The sequence below is a fragment of the Anolis sagrei genome, chromosome 4 (genome assembly GCF_037176765.1).
Source record: "Anolis sagrei isolate rAnoSag1 chromosome 4, rAnoSag1.mat, whole genome shotgun sequence".
Taxonomy (NCBI): domain Eukaryota; kingdom Metazoa; phylum Chordata; class Lepidosauria; order Squamata; family Dactyloidae; genus Anolis; species Anolis sagrei.
The window spans coordinates 86,265,116-86,286,268 of NC_090024.1; the positions used below are offsets into that span (position 1 = coordinate 86,265,116).

The window sequence follows — 21,153 nt, forward strand, 5'->3', positions numbered from 1 at the left end:
TGTTGTTGTTGTTGTTGTTGTTGTTGTTGTTGTTGGGTGCTTTCAAGTCATTTCAGACTTAGGCTGACCTTGAGTGAGGGCCAGATAAATAACCTTGGAGGGCCGTATCCAGCCCTCGGGCCTTAGTTTGAGGACCCCTGGTTTAAAGCTACAGACAATGCAGTTGCTGTTGCCTATCTTTGGTCTAAATCTATTTAGCTGCTTGTACTCCCAAACTTACCTATTTATGCAATGCTTTTGCCTCATGTACAGAGGAAGAACTGTTTAAAACTACAGACAATACAGTTGTTGTTGCCCATCTTTGGTCTAAATCTATTTAGTTGCTTGCACTCCAAAACTTATCTATTTATGCAATGCTTTGGACATGAAATAAATAAATATAGAGTCCAATGACACAGCTTCTTCTCTTTGCTCCTGTTCCATGGTTTCTTGTTTTTATCTGATGTTTTAATTGTAATGTTTGATTGCTGTGTTTTAATCGTAATATTTGGGCTTGTCCTTGTAAGCCGCCCCGAGCCCCCTTGGGGAGATGGTTGGCGGGGTATAAAAATAAAGTTATTATTATTATTTGAAACACAACAAGATGAGTCCACATCAGACACTCTGCTGACTGTTGTATTGGATCACACGTTGGACACTTCCCAAGTGTCTAGGACTGTGTGATGTATCAGTGAATAATGCATGCAGATCCCAGTAAGATGGCCTTCTGCAGCTGGCAGATGGTAATTTTGTCAGCACCGATTGTGTTTAAGTGCAGGCCAAAGTCTTCAGGCACTGCACCCAGTGTGCCGATCACCACTGGGACCACCTTTACTGGCTTGTGCCAGAGTCTTTGCAGTTCGATCTTTAAATCCTCATATGGTGTCAGCTTCTTCCAGTTGTTTCTCTTCAATCCTGCTGTCACCTGGGATTGCAACATCGACGATCCATACTTTGTTTTTTAACACGATTGTGAGGTCAGGAGTATTGACACGATCGCTCCGGAACGTCCCCTCTCAAGTAGCCGAGCTAAACCAGCTCCCTGGTTCACCGAGGAGCTGGCAGCGATGAAGTGAAGGAAGAGGGAACTAGAGAGTGTGTGGCGTTCAGATCCGAGTGAGCCAAATCGAACACAGTTTGTGTCCTTTTTAAGGGCATATGCCGCGGCAATAAAAGCCGCAAAGAAGGCCTTCTTTGCGGCCACTATTGCGTCTGCAAAGAACCGTCCGGCTGAGCTGTTCCGAATTGTCAGAGGCCTTTTAAATCCCACCACTCAAGGTGGGAACCCTGACGATTCGACTTCTCGCTGTGAAGCTTTTGCTCAGTTCTTTACAGACAAAGTCGCTTTGATCCGTTCTGGTCTGGATACCATGTTAATGGCAGTCTCTGAGGATGTAACACGAGCACCTGCTTGTCCAGTTTTGATGGATTCATTTCAATTGGTGAAACCCGAGGATGTGGACAAGATACTTGGAGGAATGAGGCCAACCACATGCATCCTGGACCCCTGCCCATCCTGGCTTCTAAAGGAGGCCAGAGGGGGATTGGCTGAGTGGGTTAAGGTGGTGGTTAATGCTTCCCTTCGGGAAGGCAAGATTCCAGCGAGCTTAAAACAAGCTATAATAAAACCACTGTTGAAGAAACCATCACTGGACCCCACCAAATTCGACAACTATCGGCCAGTTTCCAATCTCCCCTTCTTGGGCAAAGTCTTGGAACGTATGGTGGCCTCACAACTCCAGGTATTCTTGGTAGACACGAATTATCTAGACCCCGCACAGTCTGGCTTTAGGCCGGGACATGGTACCGAGACAGCCTTGGTCGCCTTAGTGGATGATCTGCGCCGGGAGCTCGACAGGGGGAGTGTGTCCCTGTTGGTGCTGCTTGACCTCTCAGCGGCCTTCGATACCGTCGACCACGGTATCCTTCTGGGACGCCTCGCAGGGATGGGTCTTGGAGGTACTGTTTTGCAGTGGCTCCGGTCATTCCTGGAGGGTCGATCTCAGAAGGTGTTGTTGGGGGACACCTGTTCAACCCCACAACCATTGTCTTGTGGGGTTCCTCAGGGCTCAATATTGTCTCCCATGTTGTTTAACATCTACATGAAGCCGCTGGGGGAGATCATCCGGAGTTTCGGGGTACGGTGTCATCTGTACGCGGATGATGTCCAACTCTGTCACTCCTTTCCACCTGCTACTAAGGAGGCTGTCCAGGTCCTGAACCGGTGCCTGGCCGCTGTGACGGTCTGGATGAGGGCGAACAAATTGAAATTGAATCCAGACAAGACAGAGGTACTCCTGGTCAGTCGCAAGGCCGAACAGGGCATAGGGTTACAGCCTGTGTTGGATGGGGCCGCACTCCCCCTGAAGATGCAGGTTCGCAGCTTGGGTGTGACCCTGGACTCATCGCTGAGCCTGGAACCCCAGGTTTCAGCGGTGACCAGGGGAGCATTTGCACAGCTAAAGCTTGTGCGCCAGCTGCGCCAATACCTTGGGAAGTCTGACTTGGCCACGGTAGTCCACGCTCTGGTTACATCCCGTTTAGACTACTGCAACGCTCTCTACATGGGGTTGCCTTTGAAGACAGCTCGGAAGCTCCAACTAGTCCAACGCTCGGCAGCCATGATTTTAACAGGAGCGGAGCACAGGGAGCATACAACCCCCCTGTTGCGCCAACTCCACTGGCTACCAATCTGCTACCGGGCTGAATTCAAAGTGCTGGCGTTGGCCTTTAAAGCCCTAAACGGTTCCGGCCCTAGCTACCTATCTGACCGCATCTCTGCCTATGAACCCACGAGGAGTTTGAGATCTTCCGGGGAGACCCTGCTCTCGATCCCACCTGCTTCTCAAGCTCGGCTGGCGGGGACGAGAGATAGGGCCTTCTCGGTGGTGGCTCCTCGGCTGTGGAACGCCCTTCCTACGGACATTAGACTAGCACCATCTCTAATGGTATTCCGCAAAAAGGTGAAGACCTGGATGTTTGTGCAGGCGTTTGAGTAATTTAGTGCAATCTGGTAATGGAACATAGGAATGGAACAATGGACGACGAACCTGGACTACGCTTGGATGATGAGAAGATTGGGTACGGTTGTTTTTTGTAATAATTGTGCATTGTAATTGCTTATTGGTAATTTATGGATAATGTGTTAAGTCAATTGTTATATGTTGTATGGAACCACTGCTGTTTCTACTGTTTTTACTGTTTGTGAACCGCCGTGAGTCGCCTTCGGGCTTGAGATACAGCGGTATATAAGCAAAGTAAATAATATTGTGCTCCAAAACTCTGTCTGTCTGAATTTGGAAGTCCCAGAGGAGTTTGACGTGTTCATTTTCTGTAACTTTTTCCAGCTTGTGATCCCACCAGTTCTTTCTCGCAGGCAGATGGTATTTGTGGCACAAGTTCCAACGAATCATCTGAGCAACTGTGCTATTATTATTATTATTATTATTATTATTATTATTATTATTATTATTAGAGCTGCAAGACCAAGAACAAGCCACAAGAGTAAAGATGAAGATCCACCCAGAGGAAAAATGTTCCTGCCATACATCAAGGGAACCACTGACTGCATAGGGAAGCTGATGAGGAAACACAACATACAAACAATCTACAAACCCACCAAGAAAATCCAACAAATGCTACGTTCAGCAAAGGACAAGAGGGATCCTCTCACCTCTGCAGGAGTCTACCGTATACCATGCAGCTGTGGACAAGTCTACATAGGGACCACCAAACGCAGCATTGCCCAAACAAGAATCCAGGAACATGAAAGGCACTGCAGACTACTCCAACCAGAGAAATCAGCCATAGCAGAGCACCTGATGAACCAGCCTGGACACAGCATTTTATTTGAGAACACAGAAATGCTGGACCACTCTCACAACCACCATGTCAGACTACACAGAGAAGCCATTGAAATCCACAAACATGTGGACAATTTCAACAGAAAGGAAGAAACCATGAACATGAACAAAATCTGGCTACCAGTATTAAAAAATTATAAAATTGCAACAGCAAAAACAGCAGAGAGAAAAACAGGCAGGGACATCTAATCACCTTTCAAGAAGAGTTTGCTCCAGGCACAGTCAGCCCATTGTATGCTAATCAAGGTGGTCAGTTGAAAGATCCACACCCAGCCCAACTTACAAAAGCCTTTTGTCTCACCCTGGTCATTCCAGAGATATATAAACCCCCTTTTTTCCCAGCTCCAGCAGACCTCACCTCTGAGGAAGCTTGCCATAGATGCAGGCGAAACGTCAGGAGAAATGCTTCTAGAACATGGCCATATAGCCCGAAAAAACCCACAAGAACTGAGGGAATATTATTATTATTATTTACCTGGAATGCTACAATGGCAGAACTCCATCTTCGTAGTTACATTTGATAATTCAGAATTTCAGCCAAACGTTAGACAAAAGGTTTTTTTAGATTTTTCTAGAGGTAACTTTCCTAGAGGGAAGTTACTTTCATGTCCTGTCCAAAAATCGAAGATCCATACTTTGTTTTTTAACACAATTGGGAGGTCAGGAGTATTGTGCTCCAAAACTCTGTCTTCTTCTTGTTGTTGTTGTTGTTGTTATTATTATTATTATTATTCGGCAGGGCTTGGATAAGTGGTTCTCAACCTGTGGGTCCCCAGATGTTTTGACTTTCAACTCCCAGAAATTCCGACAGCTGGCAAACTGGCCGGGATTTCTGGGAGTTGTAGGCCAAAACACCTGGGGACCCACAGGTTGAGAACCACTGGATTAGATGAAGCAGTAGTAGACACCTCAGTTAAACTACTAAGCTGCTGACCCTGCTGACTAAAAGGTTTGTGGTTCGAATCCGGGGAGCGGGCTGAGCTCCCGCTGTTAGCCCCAGCTTCTGCCAACCTAGCAGTTTGAAAACATGCAAAAGTGAGTAGATCAATAGGTACCGCTTCTGCGGGAAGGTAATGGTGCTGGATGCAATCATGCTGGCCACATTACCTTGGAGGTGTCTATAGACAATGCCGGCTCTTCAGCTTAGAAATGGAAATGAGCACTACTCCCCAGAGTCGGATTCGACTAGTGTCAAGGGGAAACCTTTACCTTTACTAAACCAACTCGGTCGCTTTCACTATGTCACCAATTTGGGGAGATGGTGGTGGGGTATAAATAAAGTTTATTATTATTATTATTATTATTAAATGGGTAGAAAGGTGGGTAATGACAGTGCGACTAATCAAAATTGGGTGGAGGTAGTGCTTGTAGTTCTGGAGGGACTCTAATTTTTGCTTCTCATATATTTGGGATTGGGTTGACCTGCAACATTTTGGGGTTGGTTTGAACCCCTAAACCGCCCCTTTGGCTACGGCAGGGTTTCTCAACCTGGGGGTTGGGACCCCTCGGGGGGGGGTCGTGAGGGTGTGTCAGAGGGGTCATCAAAGATGTAATCTATGTAATTTCTTTATGCTTGTGGGTAAACAGTATTTCTTGTTGTCTCTTTGTCAGTGTTGATGTGGAAAGTGTCCGGTTTGCCTACTCTGGAAAATGCAATATATTATTGTCCTTCTTTAGGGGTCCCTTTAAAATCTATGATATTACATCTGTGTGTGTGTGTGAATCATATCTATCTATATATATCTATGGCTGGATGGCTCTTTGTCAGGAGGGCTTTGATTAGATTTTCTTGCCCTGGTGAAGAGAGTTGGACTAGATGGCCTCAAGTATTTTCTGTTGGTGATGGGGTTCAGCGTGGAAAATGTGTCCCAATTCTGTTGTTTGTGGGGTTCAGAATGCTCTTTGTTTGTAGGTGAACTATAAATCCCAGTAACTACAACTACCAAATGCCAAGGTCTATTCCCCCCAAACTCCACCTGTGTTCATATTTGGGCATATGGAGTATTTGTGTCAAGTTTGGTCCAGATTCATCATTGTTTGAGTCCACAGTGGTCTCTGGATGTAGGTGAACTACAACTCCAAAACTCAAGGTCAATGCCCACCAAACCCTTCCAGTGTGTTCTGTTGGTCATGGAAGTCCTGTATGCCATGTTTGGATGAATTCCATCATTGGTGGAATTCAGAATGCTCTTTGATTGTAGGTGAACTATAAATCCCAGTAACTACAACTACCAAATGTCAAGGTCTATCCCCCCCCCCCCCAAACTCCACCTGTGTACATATTTGAGCATATGGCATATTTGTGCCAAGTTTGGTCCGGATCCATCATTGTTTGAGTCCACAGTGGTCTCTGGATGTAGGTGAACTACAACTCCTACAAGGTCAATGACTGCCAAACCCTTCTAGTCTTTTCTGTTGGTCATGGGAGTCCTGTGTGTCACCTTTGGTTCAATTCCATCATTGGTGGAGTTCAGAATGCTCTGTGATTGTAGGTGAACTATAATTCCCAGCAACTACAACTACCAAATGTCAAGGTCTATTTCCCTTAAACTCCATCTGTGTTCATATTTGGTCATATGGAATATTAGTGTCAAGTTTGGTCCATCATTGTTTGAGTCCACAGTGCTCTCTGGATGTAGGTGAACTACAACTCCCAAACTCAAGGTCAATGCCCACCAAACCCTTCCAGTGTGTTCTGTTGGTCATGGAAGTCCTGTATGCCATGTTTGGATGAATTCCATCATTGGTGGAATTCAGAATGCTCTTTGATTGTAGGTGAACTATAAATCTCAGCAACTACAACTCCCAAATGACAAAATCATAATTTTTTGAGTGATGGTCACTCCTTGTGTTGTGAGATGTTTTGTAGCCAAATTTGGTGTGATTTTGTTCATTGGCTCTTTTGTTTTTAAGGTACTCATTATGCACAGAGCATTTATATATATATATATGGCACAAATCTATATATATATATATATATATATATATATATATATATATTTCTGTTGGTCATGGAAGTCCTGTATGCCATGTCTAGAAGGGTTTGGTGGGCATTGACCTTGAGTTTGGGAGTTGCAGTTCACTTACATCCAGAGACCACTGTGGACACAAACAATGATGGAGTTGACAAATCTATATAGGTTTGTGCCAAGTTTGGTCCAACTCCATCATTGTTTGAGTCCACAGTGTCTCTGGATGTAAGTGAACTGCAACTCCCAAACTCAAGGTCAATGCCCACCAAACCCTTCTAGTCTTTTCTGTTGGTCATGGGAGCCCTGTGTACTAAGTTTGGCCCAATTCCATCATTGGTGGGGTTCAGAATGCTCTTTGATTGTAGGTGAACTATAAATCCCAGCAACTACAACTCCCAAATGACAAAATCAATTTTTTCGAGTGAAGGCCATACATTGGGTTGTTAGGTGTCTTGTGTCCAAATTTGGTGTCAATTCGTCCAGTGGTTCTTGAGTTCTGTTAATCCCACAAACAAGCATTACATTTTTATTTATATAGATTGGGTTGACTTGCAACTTTTCGGGGTTGGTTTGCACCCCTCACCCGCCCCTTGGCTACAGGCTTGCACCAGAGTGCATAGCGAGGAGGGAGGCCCAGTGGCTCGCGCGCCCGCCTCCCACTCACCTTCCTCTTCCTCCCACGGCCTCCACGCGGGACTCGGCCGGCTGCTTTCCAGCGCCGGGCCCTCCTCTTCCGGGACCGGCCTTCGAGGAAGGAAGGAAAGGCAGGGAAGGAAGGAGGGAGGGCCTAAGAAGAGCGCCGGGGCCTGGAGGCGGCCTCCGCGTGTGTTGACAACATGGCCGCAGCCCGGCGGGCTCAGGCGCTGCGCCTCTACCGGGCCCTCCTGCGGGAGAGCCAGGCCTTCGCCGCCTACGGGTACAGGTAGGACGAGGAGGAGGAGGAGAGGCCTCGGCCCCGTCCCCACGCCCAGAAAGGCCTCCCTGTCCACAGGGTTTCCTTCATCCCTTATAGGCACCAGTGAATGTAGAAAGTATGCTTCCTAGCCTCATGTTATCCTCAGAAATCCACTGATCGGGGTGGGAAAACTTCAAGAGCTAATACAGTTATTATTATTATTTTTATTATTGTTATGAGCTAAGGACCCTTCACCTGGAAGTGTCTTCTTCATGGTGGTGTCCTTGTAATTATTATTAACTAATACCACCATGATCAATAATAACAACAATATAATTAATAATAATACTACCATGATCAATAATAACAACACAATAATACGACCATGATCAATAATAATAACAACATTAAAATCGTGTTACATAGTTCATGCTATCATTATTCATACCACTATGTTAAGTAGTAATAATAGCACAATAATTAATAACACCGCCATGCTTAATAGCAGTAATACCATAATTAATAATAACACCATGATTATTAACAGTAACACCATAATTAATAATAATACCTCTATATTATTAAAATTGTGTCATATAGTATATGGTATTATTATTATTATTCATACCACTATGATAAGTAGTGGCACAGTGGGTTAAAGCGCTGAGCTGCTGAGCTTGTTGACCGAAAGGTCTCAGAATGGCGTGAGCTTCCTTGGTCAGCCCTAGCTTCTGCCAATCTAGCAGTTCAAAAACATGCAAATGTGAGTAGATCAATAGGTACCGCAAGGAGCCCCCGGTGGTGCAGTGGGTTAAACCCCTGTGCCGACAGGACTGAAGACCGACAGGTCGCAGGTTTGAATCCGGGGATAGGCGGATGAGCTCCCTCTATCAGCTCCAGCTTCTCATGCAGGGACATGAGAGAAGCCTCCCACAAGGATGATAAAAACATCAAATCATCCGGGCGTCCCCTGGGCAATGTCCTTGCAAACAGCCAATTCTCTCACACCAGAAGCGACTTGCAGTTTCTCAAGTCGCTCCTGACACAACAAAAAAAAAAGATACCGCTCCGGCAGGGAGGTAATGGTACTCCATGCAGTCATGCCAGCCACATGACCATGACAATGCCGGCTCTTCGGCTTAGAAATGGAGATGAGCACCACACCCCATCTTTAATAATAATACCACCATAATATTAAAATTGTGCCACATAGTGTATGGTATTATTATTATTATTATTATTTATGATAACAATAATAACATTAATAATAATACCACTGTAATATTAAAATCGTGTTACATAATGTATGGTATTATTCATGCCACCATGATCAATAATAACAATAATAAGAATAGCACCATAACTAATAATAACACCACCATGATATGAAAATCATCTTACATAGTGTATGGTATTATTATTATTATTATTATTATTCATACCACCATGATCAATAATAACACAATAACTAATAATACTGCTGCCATCATTAATAATAACACCACCAGAATTAATATTAATATTAAATTGTGTTACATAGTGTATGATATTATTATTCATACCACTGTGATCACTAGTAATAATAACACCAGAATGTATAATACCACAATGATTAATAGCAGTAATACCATAATTAATAATAGTAACACCATAATGAATAATAACACCATGGTTAATAACAAGAATAACACCATAATTAATAATTATATCACCAAGATTAATAATAATAACACCATACACTATGTAACACAATATTATTGTTTATGGTGTTATTATTATGGTGTTATTGTTATTATCATGGTGGTATTATTATACACTATTACATAGTATATGGCATTATGAATCACAATATTTATTTATTGGAGTCAATTTTTACCCCGCTTTTCTCCCACACCAAGGCAAGACTCAAAGCAGCTAACAATACAATAAGAACATACAAAGTAAAGATTAAAACAGATTCAAACCAATAAATTCCTTATAGCAACCTGATTGAGTCTCAACCAATTCAGCAGTTTGTGGCAGCTACAAAAATGATGTTTCTGAAATATAACAACTTTCAAAGTAAATATTGCAAAATTTAACAGGAAATTGTACTTTCAAACCAGGAACAGAATCTTTTTCAAATTGTATGACATAGTGATAATACCACCATGATGAATATGACACCACCATAATTTATCATAATAATATGAATACAATGATAATAATGCTATAATAATACCACAATGATAGATGATAATAAAATACTATTATTAATATTAGCAATGTCAGGCTCTGCATCTCGTAGTGCCAGAACGCTGTCTGTTCAGTGCCTTCCAAGTTGCCCAGTCTTCTCTGTGCCCAGGAGGGAGTCTCTCATTTGGTATCAGCCGTAGATTGAGGTTCCAGGTTTTAGCCTGCCATTTTTGGATTATCATTTGTGGAGGCATTCCTGCAAGTATCTTTGTAGATCTTAGAAAACTATTTCTTGATTTAAGGCGTTGATGTGCTGGCTGATATCCGAACAGAGAATGGGCCAGAGATGTCTCTGCCTTGGCCCTTTCATTATTGGCTGCTACTTCCTGGTGGATGTCAGGTGGTGCAAAACCAGCTAACAGTATACTTCTTCCAGTGATGTGGGGCATGACATTATTACATTATTACATTATCCTGTGATAATGTGTATGTGTCATTAAGGGCCAAATCCATTATTTTAACTGTGAAATGTGTTCTACACTGGACATGCATATTCAGCAACAGAATAGCAAAGCTCAAGGGCAGATGTCTTCACTGTGTCTGGTTGTGATCCCCAAGTTGTGTCAGTCAGCTTTCGTATGATATTATTTCTACCACCCACTTTTTGCTTGATATTCAAGTAGTGCTTCTTATAAGTCAGAGCACGGTCCAGGATAACTTCCAGGTATTTTGATGTTGCGTCCTTGGGAGTGTTTCCTTCATAATGGTAATAGTATTAATAGTTTTTAAAAAGTTCTGGTAAAACAAAACTGCAGAGGGATGCAACTAGTTTGGCGACAAATAAATAGGGATGTTATTGATGCAATTGCTGCTTGACCAAATTTGGAGAAGCAAAAGGGTTTTTTTTCTTTTCTTTTTTTGTTATTCTTTTTGAAGGCAAAGGCAGCAACAATTTTGTTTTCTTTTGTCTTTACATTTCTGGAATTGCTCTTCAAAGGGGGAGGGGAAACCAGGCATGACCCCTTTCAAACAACCTATGCTATTCAATCCTAAAGAGTCTAAATGGTTTCAGAAACTTGCACTGTGAAATGCAGGACAGAAAAGACTGGAGGTGCATGTCTGGGATAAAAATAACATAATAATGTATTGCCAGTGTGATTTGACTGTTGGGCCCCAACTCTGGAAGCCAGGGAATCCCTATTTGGCCATAAGAAATACACTGGAAGCCTTGGGCAAGTCATACTCTCTCAGCCTCAGAGGGAGGCAAAGGCAAACCTCATCTGAACAAATCTCACTATGAGATCAGGATTATTTTATTAATACTATGCATTTTAAACTCACATCTTGTGTTCACTATATATTAATCTTTTTTTCTGTATATTTCAGTACATGTATTGCAGAAATACATTTTAATATGTGGGTATTATATAATAATTATGGCGATTATGTGTTTTGAGCTATGTTGTAACCTGCCATCATCAATAATAATAATAATAATAATAATATTTCCAGAATCTTAGGGATACTATACATTGGAAACAACTTGAAGTCTCACAACAGCAACTGACTCTTAATACACTTGAGTCCTGGCTGGAAAGGTTGTCACTATCATTAGCAGGTAGCAGATGTTCACTCAAAACAGCAAAAAAAATATGCACTCGGACCTATAGCCTTTAAACTTGCTTGCTGGTTTACAGGACAGACCCTCATTGCTCTTATTGGATTCACATTCATTAGACTTTTGTGTGGAAAACAGAATCGGGTGCATTTTATTTTTTGCATCAGGCCATAAAATATCTCAAGCCAGCCTTGAGTTCTGGAGTATTTCCAGAATGATGACACTCCCAAGAATAAGGCAAGACGTGAGTAACCTTTCTTGTCAACCTGAATGTCAAAGATGATGACATCTGAATCGCCTGTAAAATTCCATTAACAAACAAAGCCACTGCATAGTTAAAACCTCATCTGGCAGCATCCCTGCCTATGTCGTAGTGTAACAAGGTGCTGATTTGTTGTTGCTGTGTTATTTCAAGTCATTTCCAACTTATGGTGACCCCATTGTGGGGTTTTCTTGGTACAATTTGCTTAAAGGGGATTTGCCTTTGGGCGAATCAGACTCGCTCAGTGGCTGAATGAGTCCGATTTACCCAAGGTCACCAAGTGGGATTCTGTGGCTGAGCAGGTACTCGAACCCAGCATCTTAGTCCAACACCCAGACTACTACATGAAATTGATCCATTGGGTATTTTCTATTTGACACCCAGTAATAGGATGAAGGCCCCATGCTAAATTAAACTCTTCATTGTATGTTAAGAAGTTATGGTTCAAGTTATATTCCACAAAACAAGGACATTTTCAATGACCTCTCTTTTAGGTTGACTTCCTTCCGAAGTATTTATTTATTTTATTATTTATTTCGCGCACTTCTACCCCGCCCTTCTCAACCGCTGAGGGGGGACTCAGGGCGGCTTACAAAAGGCACAATTCGATGCTGACACAAACAATAAGATAAAAATAAACATATATAAACAGTAATTAAAAACAATTAAAACAGTCACTTATATATATCATAATAAATGAAAACCAAACTAGTGCTCAACGTTTGTCAGCTCAGAGTCCGTAAATTCATTCCACATTGTCAAATCCATCACTTCTAGTCGTCGCTTGTCCTTTGTCTATCTGCCAGATTACCCAAAAGCCTGGTCCCATATCCATGTTTTTAATTTCCTTAAAAGAGAGGAGGGATGTCGATGACCTAATTTCCCCGGGGAGTGAATTCCACATGTGAGGGGCCACCACCGAGAAGGCCCTGCTCCTCGTCCCCACCAACCTCACTTGTGATAGAGGTGGAGCTGAGAGCAGGGCCTCCCCAAAAGATCTTAAACTCCGAGGCGGAACATAGCGGGAGATACGTTCGGACAGATAGGCTGGACCGGAACCGTATAGGGTTTTGTAGGTCAAAACCAGCACTTTGAATTGTGATTGGAACTGGATCGGCAGGTACTATGAAGTAGGTACTGTGTCTCTGTAGTGTTGCCCCTGGGGGGAAAAAACTTTTAAGTGGTACTTAGGCATAGATAAAACTTCCCAGGTGGGATCCAGCTCACACATCAAGAAAGAAATCCCTCTTTACCTTCTTAAATCAGTGACCAAGTGACATCTGAGACATAATTTAACCATGTGGCTCTAACATTGCCACCTTCCCCCCCTGTATGATTTTAAATATCTTTGCCTGATGAAGTGTCCAGTGAACCTGCAAAAACCTGCATGTTGCTTTGCCGATAACAGTATTGCACTTTTGTGGATTTTGTATATTGTTGCCTTTTGCTATACAGCCAACAGAGCTACTCTTGATTATATTTTAAAAACTGGAGTGTAGCCCTTGTACGTATTTTAAACAGAGGTTTACAAGAAGAGTTCATTAAAGTGCCTATCTCTGGTAGCATGGTAGTCTGTGATCTAGATTTCTTTAATTTTCAAGTATAACTCCATCAGAACTTTTTACATTAAACTAAAGGGAACCCCCATCCCCCCTATTTTAGGAATTTCCTTTTTTTCCTTTTTGTTTTTTAAGTATAGGATGGCATAAGAGAAAAAAAAACATAACTACAGTGGCTAAAGCTATAATAATAAACAAAGCAAGCAGTCAACAGAAGTACAACAGAACTGTGTGTCCTTCCTGATGGTGATCTGCAACTCTCACCAACATCAGCATAGTCACTGGTGAGGGATGATGAAAGTTGAGTCCAAGCAGGTCCTGGAAATTTAAAAATCGCCTAATCTCAGAATACATCCAGTAAACCATGTTGCATGAACACACTCTGCTGGAGTAGGTGATGTTATTAACTTTGAGCACAATAGATTTACAGAATGCCTCCGAATGGCTGAGACCAGAAAGATGCCTTACTTTTTAAAATGTGAGCATTGAAGGCAAACTCTTTGACTCAAAATAATCATTTTTTTAGCACTTGCAATTGTTCTTCACTGTTTTTCCAACCAGACTGAAACTGGCTTGGTAGCATAGAGCTGGAAATTTCAACATGCTGGTGAATTTTAACTTCAACAGGCTAATGTGTGTTGTTACACTCAGTGAACCTTCCAGCCCAATCTATTTAGAGAGACATTTTATTGGGCTGTCCATACATTCATGTTTGAACTGCAAAATGAAAAGATTTGATGTAGTGCCATAAATGGTTTAACCAGAATCCATGTTTCAATCAGAAACACAAATAACATTATTATTGCCATCAGCAGCAGATTTCTTCTAAGCTGGAGTCTGCAATTTAATGAGACCATTTATTATTTGGTTGCAACCGTTCTCTTGCTCCCTTCAAGTTTTGAATTGCTTTTGTCGGTTTGCCTTGGTTTTTGGTGCTTAGATGCAGCAGGTGGTGAGTGAAGTGTAGTCCAAAATGGAAGTTGAAACAGTTGAAGTGCAAATTGAAAAGGAGAGCAAGAGTCGGGAATCAAAGATGTGTATATGAGGGCTCCTTGCAGACATGAAGTGCAGCTATGACTGAGATTAGAAAATGGTTTTCTGAAGCTGCCCTTAATCATCACTGGAGTGATCCAGTCTACTTATGAAGTAATAGCTGTGCCTAGGGGATTTTGAAATGTTCGTTGGTGATTTGTGCCCTCAATCTACCATAAGTATCCACACAGCAAGCCATTAGAAGAAATGGGAGGTCTGCAAACCAGTTCAGCTTCCTCTGCTTTGTGCAAATATCCCTAAGTATATGAGGATGCTTGCCATAGATGCAGGCGAAAAGTCAGGAGAAATGCCTCTAGAACATGGCCATATAGCCCGAAAAAACCCACAAGAACTTAGTGATTCCAGCCATGAAAGCCTTAGACAATACATAATCCTTAAGTATGTCTTCCACATACAAGTGCTGAACCCTCAATACACAGGGCTATGGCTTACTTTATCAAAGTTAGACTCTGTATGCAACATAGTGCCCCTTAAATATGAGGGTGACAATTTTATGCTAACTGACCTTGGTTTTATAAGAACGGCTGGATTAATAAGTTGATGGATCTTTATAGTACACATGTGTGCAAAATTATACTTTAATGTGCTAGATAAAAGAGTGATAAATAGAAAGTGTATTGTCGATTTATATGACAATATAATCTCATGTCAAATTATGTAAGAATATAAAGCATTATATAAACGCTAGCTGTTATAATAAATGTGAAAACTACCATTCCATATTATTCAAAATATTAGCTCTACATCTTTATAGTTGTTTTGAAATTTTGATTGTAAAACATAAAACTGAACTTTATTTTTCCTTCCTTACAAATATGTTTAGGACCTATGCCATTAGAAGAATAAAAGATGCTTTCAGGGAAAACAAAAACATCAGTGATTCAACAGAAATTGAAGCACTACTAAACAAAGCAAAAACTAATCTGGAAATCATACGCCGACAAGTAAGCATTGTTTTATTTCCAGTCTAATTAAATTGCAAACATGTGTTTTCTAGTTGCATTGTTTCAGTCTGTGGCATCCATTTTGCATCAAGAATGGGAAACCTGCAGTACTCCAGATGTTGCTAGACTAACTGGTAGCACCATTCATCTTGTAATCCCCAGCAGCTGAAATACAGAGGCATCGGAAGCAACTTAAAAGCAAGCAGCAACAATGACTAGAACTCTGTAACCATCCTGACTTGTATAGAAGAACTCTATAACCATCCTGACTTGTAAACACTACTTGTCCCACTCTCATGAACATATCAGTTCACCTTTTAAAGCCATCTATGTTGACAGCTAACATGGTATAGTATTCTGATCATTGGGTTATGCTCTGGAGACCAGGGTTTGATTCCCTGCGCAGATATGGAGGCAGATGGATGGCCTTGAGCCCTCCAAAACACTGTAATAGGGTGGCTGTAAAGTTGGAAACAACTTGAAGGCACACAACAACAATAATAATGCTAGCAACTGTCCCTATATCATGTGGGGGTGAATTTTAGAGTTTCATTTTATCTGTCCTGAATGTCCATTTTTTTACTATAAACTAGTGGTTAACCTTGGGTTATAGTATTGTGATAGAAAGAAACTTGTCCTTAACTACAGTCTCCATGCTATGTCTCTGCTAAGTATCTCTTCTTTAAGGTCAGATAGCTCCAAACTTTGTGACTTTTCTTGTAGAAGATTTGCTCCTGTCTCTTGGACATTTCCTACTTTTTCTTTAATTGTTTCTAATGAACACATGTTTAGGAGATTTCTGATGACGATTACATCTGGCATTGTCACTCTAATGTGGCTTTTCTGAAAGTTCTTATATATGAATTTAGTTGGATAGGGTGCTACTGAGATGCACTGGATGTGGAGCCTGTTTGTTGCCAATTGGGTATCTTCACCAGTCTTGTAAGAGTTGGAATTACACAATCTGATCCAGTTACTTAAAAGTCTCATTGATTCCCATGGAATCTGTTCCTTAAATTGTGTGCAGAGACTAAAGCTTCAATTATTTCTATCCACTTCTGTCTTATCTTTCAACAAAATGGGCAGATTCGAGGAGGAAGACTGTTGGGTGGAGGAGAGGAAGGCAAAGTTTCATCATGAAGTCCGAAGTCTGTTAGTGTAATTTTGTACACATTTGTGTATACATTCCAAAATAAACATTTTTTTTACTTTTAGGAAGAGACTGAGTGACAAGATTTTTAGCCCAATATATGCCTATTTTATTCATGCACTTTATCAGAGCTCTATTTTATTGCAAGAATCTCACGCCATCCAAATGTAGTTTATATGATGAGTTTCATACCAGGAAAAATTGAATAAAGAGAGACACAAAAAGTGAACCTATTTCTGTTATTATAACTATATAATAGTCATTCCCAAGTGTTGATTCTTATGAAGCCAAAACAGCACCCATCTCTGCATAAGAAGTATCAGCCAGCTCAAAAAAACACCAAAGATTTTCCAAGCACAAAGTTATTCGGATGAAAAGCTTAAGAGAAAGAGGGACCCCCCCCCCAAAAAAAAAGACCCTACTTTGTTTGAGTTTGCTTGGTGGCCTCAGAATGCTGCCTTTTGGGAAGGGGAGATGGAGAACTGAGAAGAAAGAATGAAATGTGTAATCTGGAAAAGAATATGGTTGCTATCTGGAATCCTGAACAGGAACATTTCACATTGTAACTATTAGTTATTAGTACCAAAGGGGCTATGAATCAGTTTTTGGTCAACTTTAGATTCAGTTTGATTATTTGGGGTGCTGATTCAGAAAACTGCATTGGATAGACCACATCAGCTCTAGTTTTTGATACAGAACATATACCATCCAGTAGTTGCCATCTACTCGCCCACAGAAAATCATATTTAATAATCTAGAGCTGATGTGGTAGTAGTAATCTTTTGTGGGTAGTCAGCCTCTCCCCTCCCAATGTTCCCGTTGCCTCAGCACTATAAGAGGGTTTTGCGAGACCAGTTGGTCTTGTTGCCGCATGGTTTTGAGGCAACAGTGTAGTAATGGTGAGACCGTGGCCGTATACTTGTTGTTGGGGATCTCTGGTGGTCTACAGACCACAGGTTGGGAACCACTGCTTTAATGAGTGGAAAAAAATGAATATTTAATAAGGGGTCATAGTTTGTAGTTGGATATACAAAAGTTTTAGTTATGTAGCTAGTAATATTTGAGCTTCATATACTTCTTGGTTAAACTATAAATATTAAGAAATCAATAAGGAAATAATAGAAATCCTATTTCTTCCATACAGTTACAGATGTGTTGAAATAAGCTTCTTCATTCGTATTGTTCTATTTCTTCTACCTTTATACGTGTTTAGGATGAGTGAGTTTAGGAGTTTGCGGATTAAACATTTCCAGATTTAATCATTTGTGGATTGCTGTGTTGCTGCCCTATCGGCAACTGTAAAATATGCCTTGAGAAATGTTCTCTTGGATAAAAAAATTAAGATTTGTGCTTTTTATTTATATCCATGGTCTTTTCATTTTCATGGGGAATCCTGCACCTCTGACCCCCACAAATGTGGGGGGTCTGCTATATTCCTTTCCCCATTTAGGTGTGGTAATTACATTTGTAACTTTTAGTAACTGAATAATTTAAAACCATTGTCATAAACAGGGGCTTCTTGAAAGTGTGCTAAAATGCATTATGTGCAGAGTTTTTAAAATCAAGCCACAGGGCAAATAGAATTTTAAATGTACTCTGCAGTTTAGGGGTTTATTAAGATATAGCACATCTCTTTCTGCTGACTTTTTATTTCCATGACATGTCAATAGAAATTAAATAATATGCTAGCTGCCTGGTAATTTGTTGCTACCTTGAAATCAAATTCTTATTCTCTTTACATGCTAATTTATAGTTTAGTCATCAAAGTGACCGTTAGTATTTCAAGTTCATAAATAACTACTTGAATCAGGCTTGAGGGAATTGTAGAAATGTGGCAAATTACTGCCACTTTGTTCATGTCATTCATGCGAATTGGCTGGGTTTTATAAACAGAACTATCTTGAGCTCAGGAGCACGAGACCTTTATTTCTGATAGTGTCCTTTTTCTGCTTTCCAGATTATTGCATTTGTTGCAAACATGGTTTTAAAAAACAAAACTTCTATATCAACAAAATGTAGTCATATTCCATATCTTTGTTGAGGTAGCAACAAAGTGGATAAGTAGAAGGTTTTGTAGTCATCATTTTGTAGTCTGGTGCTTTGAAAAAGTAATACAGTAGAGTCTCACTTATCCAACCTTCGCTCATCCAATGTTCTGTGCTATCCAACACAGCCTGGCTCCTGCCCAGATCCACAGCTGTTGCAATACATTGTGATGTTTTGGTGCTTAATTCATAAATATAGTAATTACTACATAACGCTACCATGTATTAAACTGCCTTTTTTGTCCATTTGTTGTAAAACATTATGTTTTGGTGCTTAATTTGTAAAATCATAACATAATTTGATGTTTAATAGGCTTTTCCTTAATCTTTCCTTATTATTCAACATTTTTGCTTATGCAACATTCTGCCGGCCTGTTTATGTTGGATAAATGTGACTCTACTGTAAATGTAATTATTATAGTTACTTTTGAGATACAGGAAAGCAAATAGTTGTTTTTTATGTTGTACCTACTTAAGGGCTCTGCAACTTAACAAACTAATTAATTTTTTGAGTCACTTTCCAATCTCTGATTCTGGAAAACAGACTTCAGCTACCCTGCACTTTAAGTAGAGCAGGTTCTGGAGATCTTTGCATTGTCTGGGTTCACACAACCATGACACTTGTGGAGTTTAAAATATGCCTCCTATATTTTGTGACTTCCTACCAAGATAGTTATTGCTGACTGCCATCAAGTTGACTTGGACTTGGCAACCATGAATAAGAGGCCTCAACGTTACTTTATCTTCAACAGGCTTACTCAGGTCTTGCAGACTCAGGTCTGTGGCTTCATTGATTAAATCTATCCTTCTGTAATGTGGTCTTCCTCTTTTCCTACTGCCTTCAACCTCACCAAGCATTGTGTTTTCTAATGAATTTTGTCTTCTCAAGATATGGCCAAAGTACAACAGTCTCAGTTTAGTCAACTTCAACTTCTAGAGATAATTCAGCCTTGATTTGCTTCTGACATATTTCTTACTCCAGATCAAAACTCTGGAAAGGTGTGCCATGATGCAAAATGTTAGCGCTGAGTTTGAACTTTTGAGAAAAGATGTTATCTGTGTGTTCTTGGAGGAAGTTGCTGAATCTGTAGTTTGATCACTAAGAGCAGCAGTTTTGAGGGAACAAGCCCTTAGGTTGAATCACACAAGAATTAGTTGCCCATTTAAAAAGGAATTATCTGGATTTCCTGAGAGATTCAAAAGGTGCCGCTCCAACTTGATATTTTCAAAGTCTCATTTTTGAAGGGCCCTTCAGTGAAATAACAGCTTTGGTGCGCATTGCACTTTTTCTGTTTCATTCTGTTTCAAGTAATTTGAACTTGAGAAAAATGTGCTTCACATAGACAATTCTCCTACAAAGTGACACAGGACTCTCTGAACTTCTACCAGACACTGTTACGTATTTGGATTTCAAGTTTCATGGAGAAAAGCTTATATTACTTTCAAGTTCTAATCATTTATATAAATTGCAGCGATATAACAATATGCATTGGTGCTTTGTACAATTCAGATATAATTTTTCTGTGTGTACAATGAGGCCATACCATACAAATATGTCGTAAGAAATATGTGTGTTCTTGGGATAAATGTAGTTCTTTTTTCTTTTCTTTTCTTTTTTTGAATAAAGGTGGAGGGTGAGTGTTTTATCACTTGGAGAACTTTCTTATTCTTCTGATGGCACTTCATGACATTAAAGCCTAGACATTGGGTCCAAAGAGCCTCCTAAGGGAACAAAACCATTTTCCTGCTTCTTTGGCCATTTCCCAAAGCTTTTTTTAAAGAATAATTGCTTATTGAGTGTCATGGGGAAGTAGAGCTGCCCATTGTAATAATCCAATACAACCCCAGGGAAAATGCTTTTCCAACCATAGAAGTAGCAGCATTAGAGATGCAAACACCATCCTTTTTGGCAAGAGAGGCACAGATTATTAGAAGGTATTAGATAATGTCACTGTGCAAGAAGAACATCTTCAGCCCTCTGTGCCACAGTGTAGTTTTACTTCTGGTTTGAAGATCTGGCACAGAATCAGAGAACGTAGGAAGAGCAGGCCTGGTTCAAAGCTACAGTCAGCTACACTGGTGTTTTACTTAATGGGGTAACTTATTTAATGAGTCATGGAGTATTTTATTTATATTAAGTGTAGAATTATTATGTACTAATTGTGGCTATGGTTTTAATGTGATATTTTGCATTATGTTTTAAATGTTATTGCCAGGGTTTTTTTAGCTGATTCTTTTTATGAGCCACCTTGGGCTCACTACAAAAGAAAGGTGACATATAAATGAAATCAATAAATACATAAAGCATTACTGGTCATGCGGGTTGTCTCCTGACATTCATCTGGTATCCCATAGCCGAGCTTCTAATTGTGGTGCCTGTGCATCAATGGAGTGCCTACATGTATTTTGTTGTTGTTCACTGTCATCAATTTGACCTATGAATGAGAAATCTCAAGATCATTATCATCACCACACTGCTCAAGTCTTAGACGCTCAGAACCATTACTTCCTTGACTGAGTTCATCATGTATTACGGAAGCACTCCAGTATTGTCACTGTGAGGATAACAGTAGATTGCAGCTGATGCAATTCAATATCCATGTGAAGCATAATAGATTGGACTTTGCTGATGATAGTA

The 21,153-nt window shown here is 40.6% G+C and overlaps 2 protein-coding genes across 4 annotated transcripts in view; one reads left to right on the forward strand and one right to left on the reverse strand.

Annotated features, from left to right (window-relative positions):
• Positions 1-7,569, reverse strand: part of FARS2 (phenylalanyl-tRNA synthetase 2, mitochondrial) — a 290,051-nt gene extending 282,482 nt beyond the window's left edge. Inside the window, exon 1 of one of the 3 annotated variants that reach the window (XM_060774769.2) lies at positions 7,479-7,569. The gene's annotated coding sequence lies outside the window, so the exon portion shown is untranslated. The remainder of the gene's footprint in view (positions 1-7,478) is intronic. The other 2 variants (XM_060774770.2, XM_060774771.2) reach the window with 2 other exon arrangements.
• Positions 7,570-7,650: 81 nt separating this feature from the next.
• LYRM4 (LYR motif containing 4) overlaps positions 7,651-21,153 on the forward strand; it is a 67,203-nt gene continuing 53,700 nt past the window's right edge. The window contains exons 1-2 of the mRNA XM_060774773.2: positions 7,651-7,736; positions 15,200-15,320. Coding sequence (XP_060630756.1) covers positions 7,651-7,736; positions 15,200-15,320 — 207 coding nt within the window. The remainder of the gene's footprint in view (positions 7,737-15,199; positions 15,321-21,153) is intronic.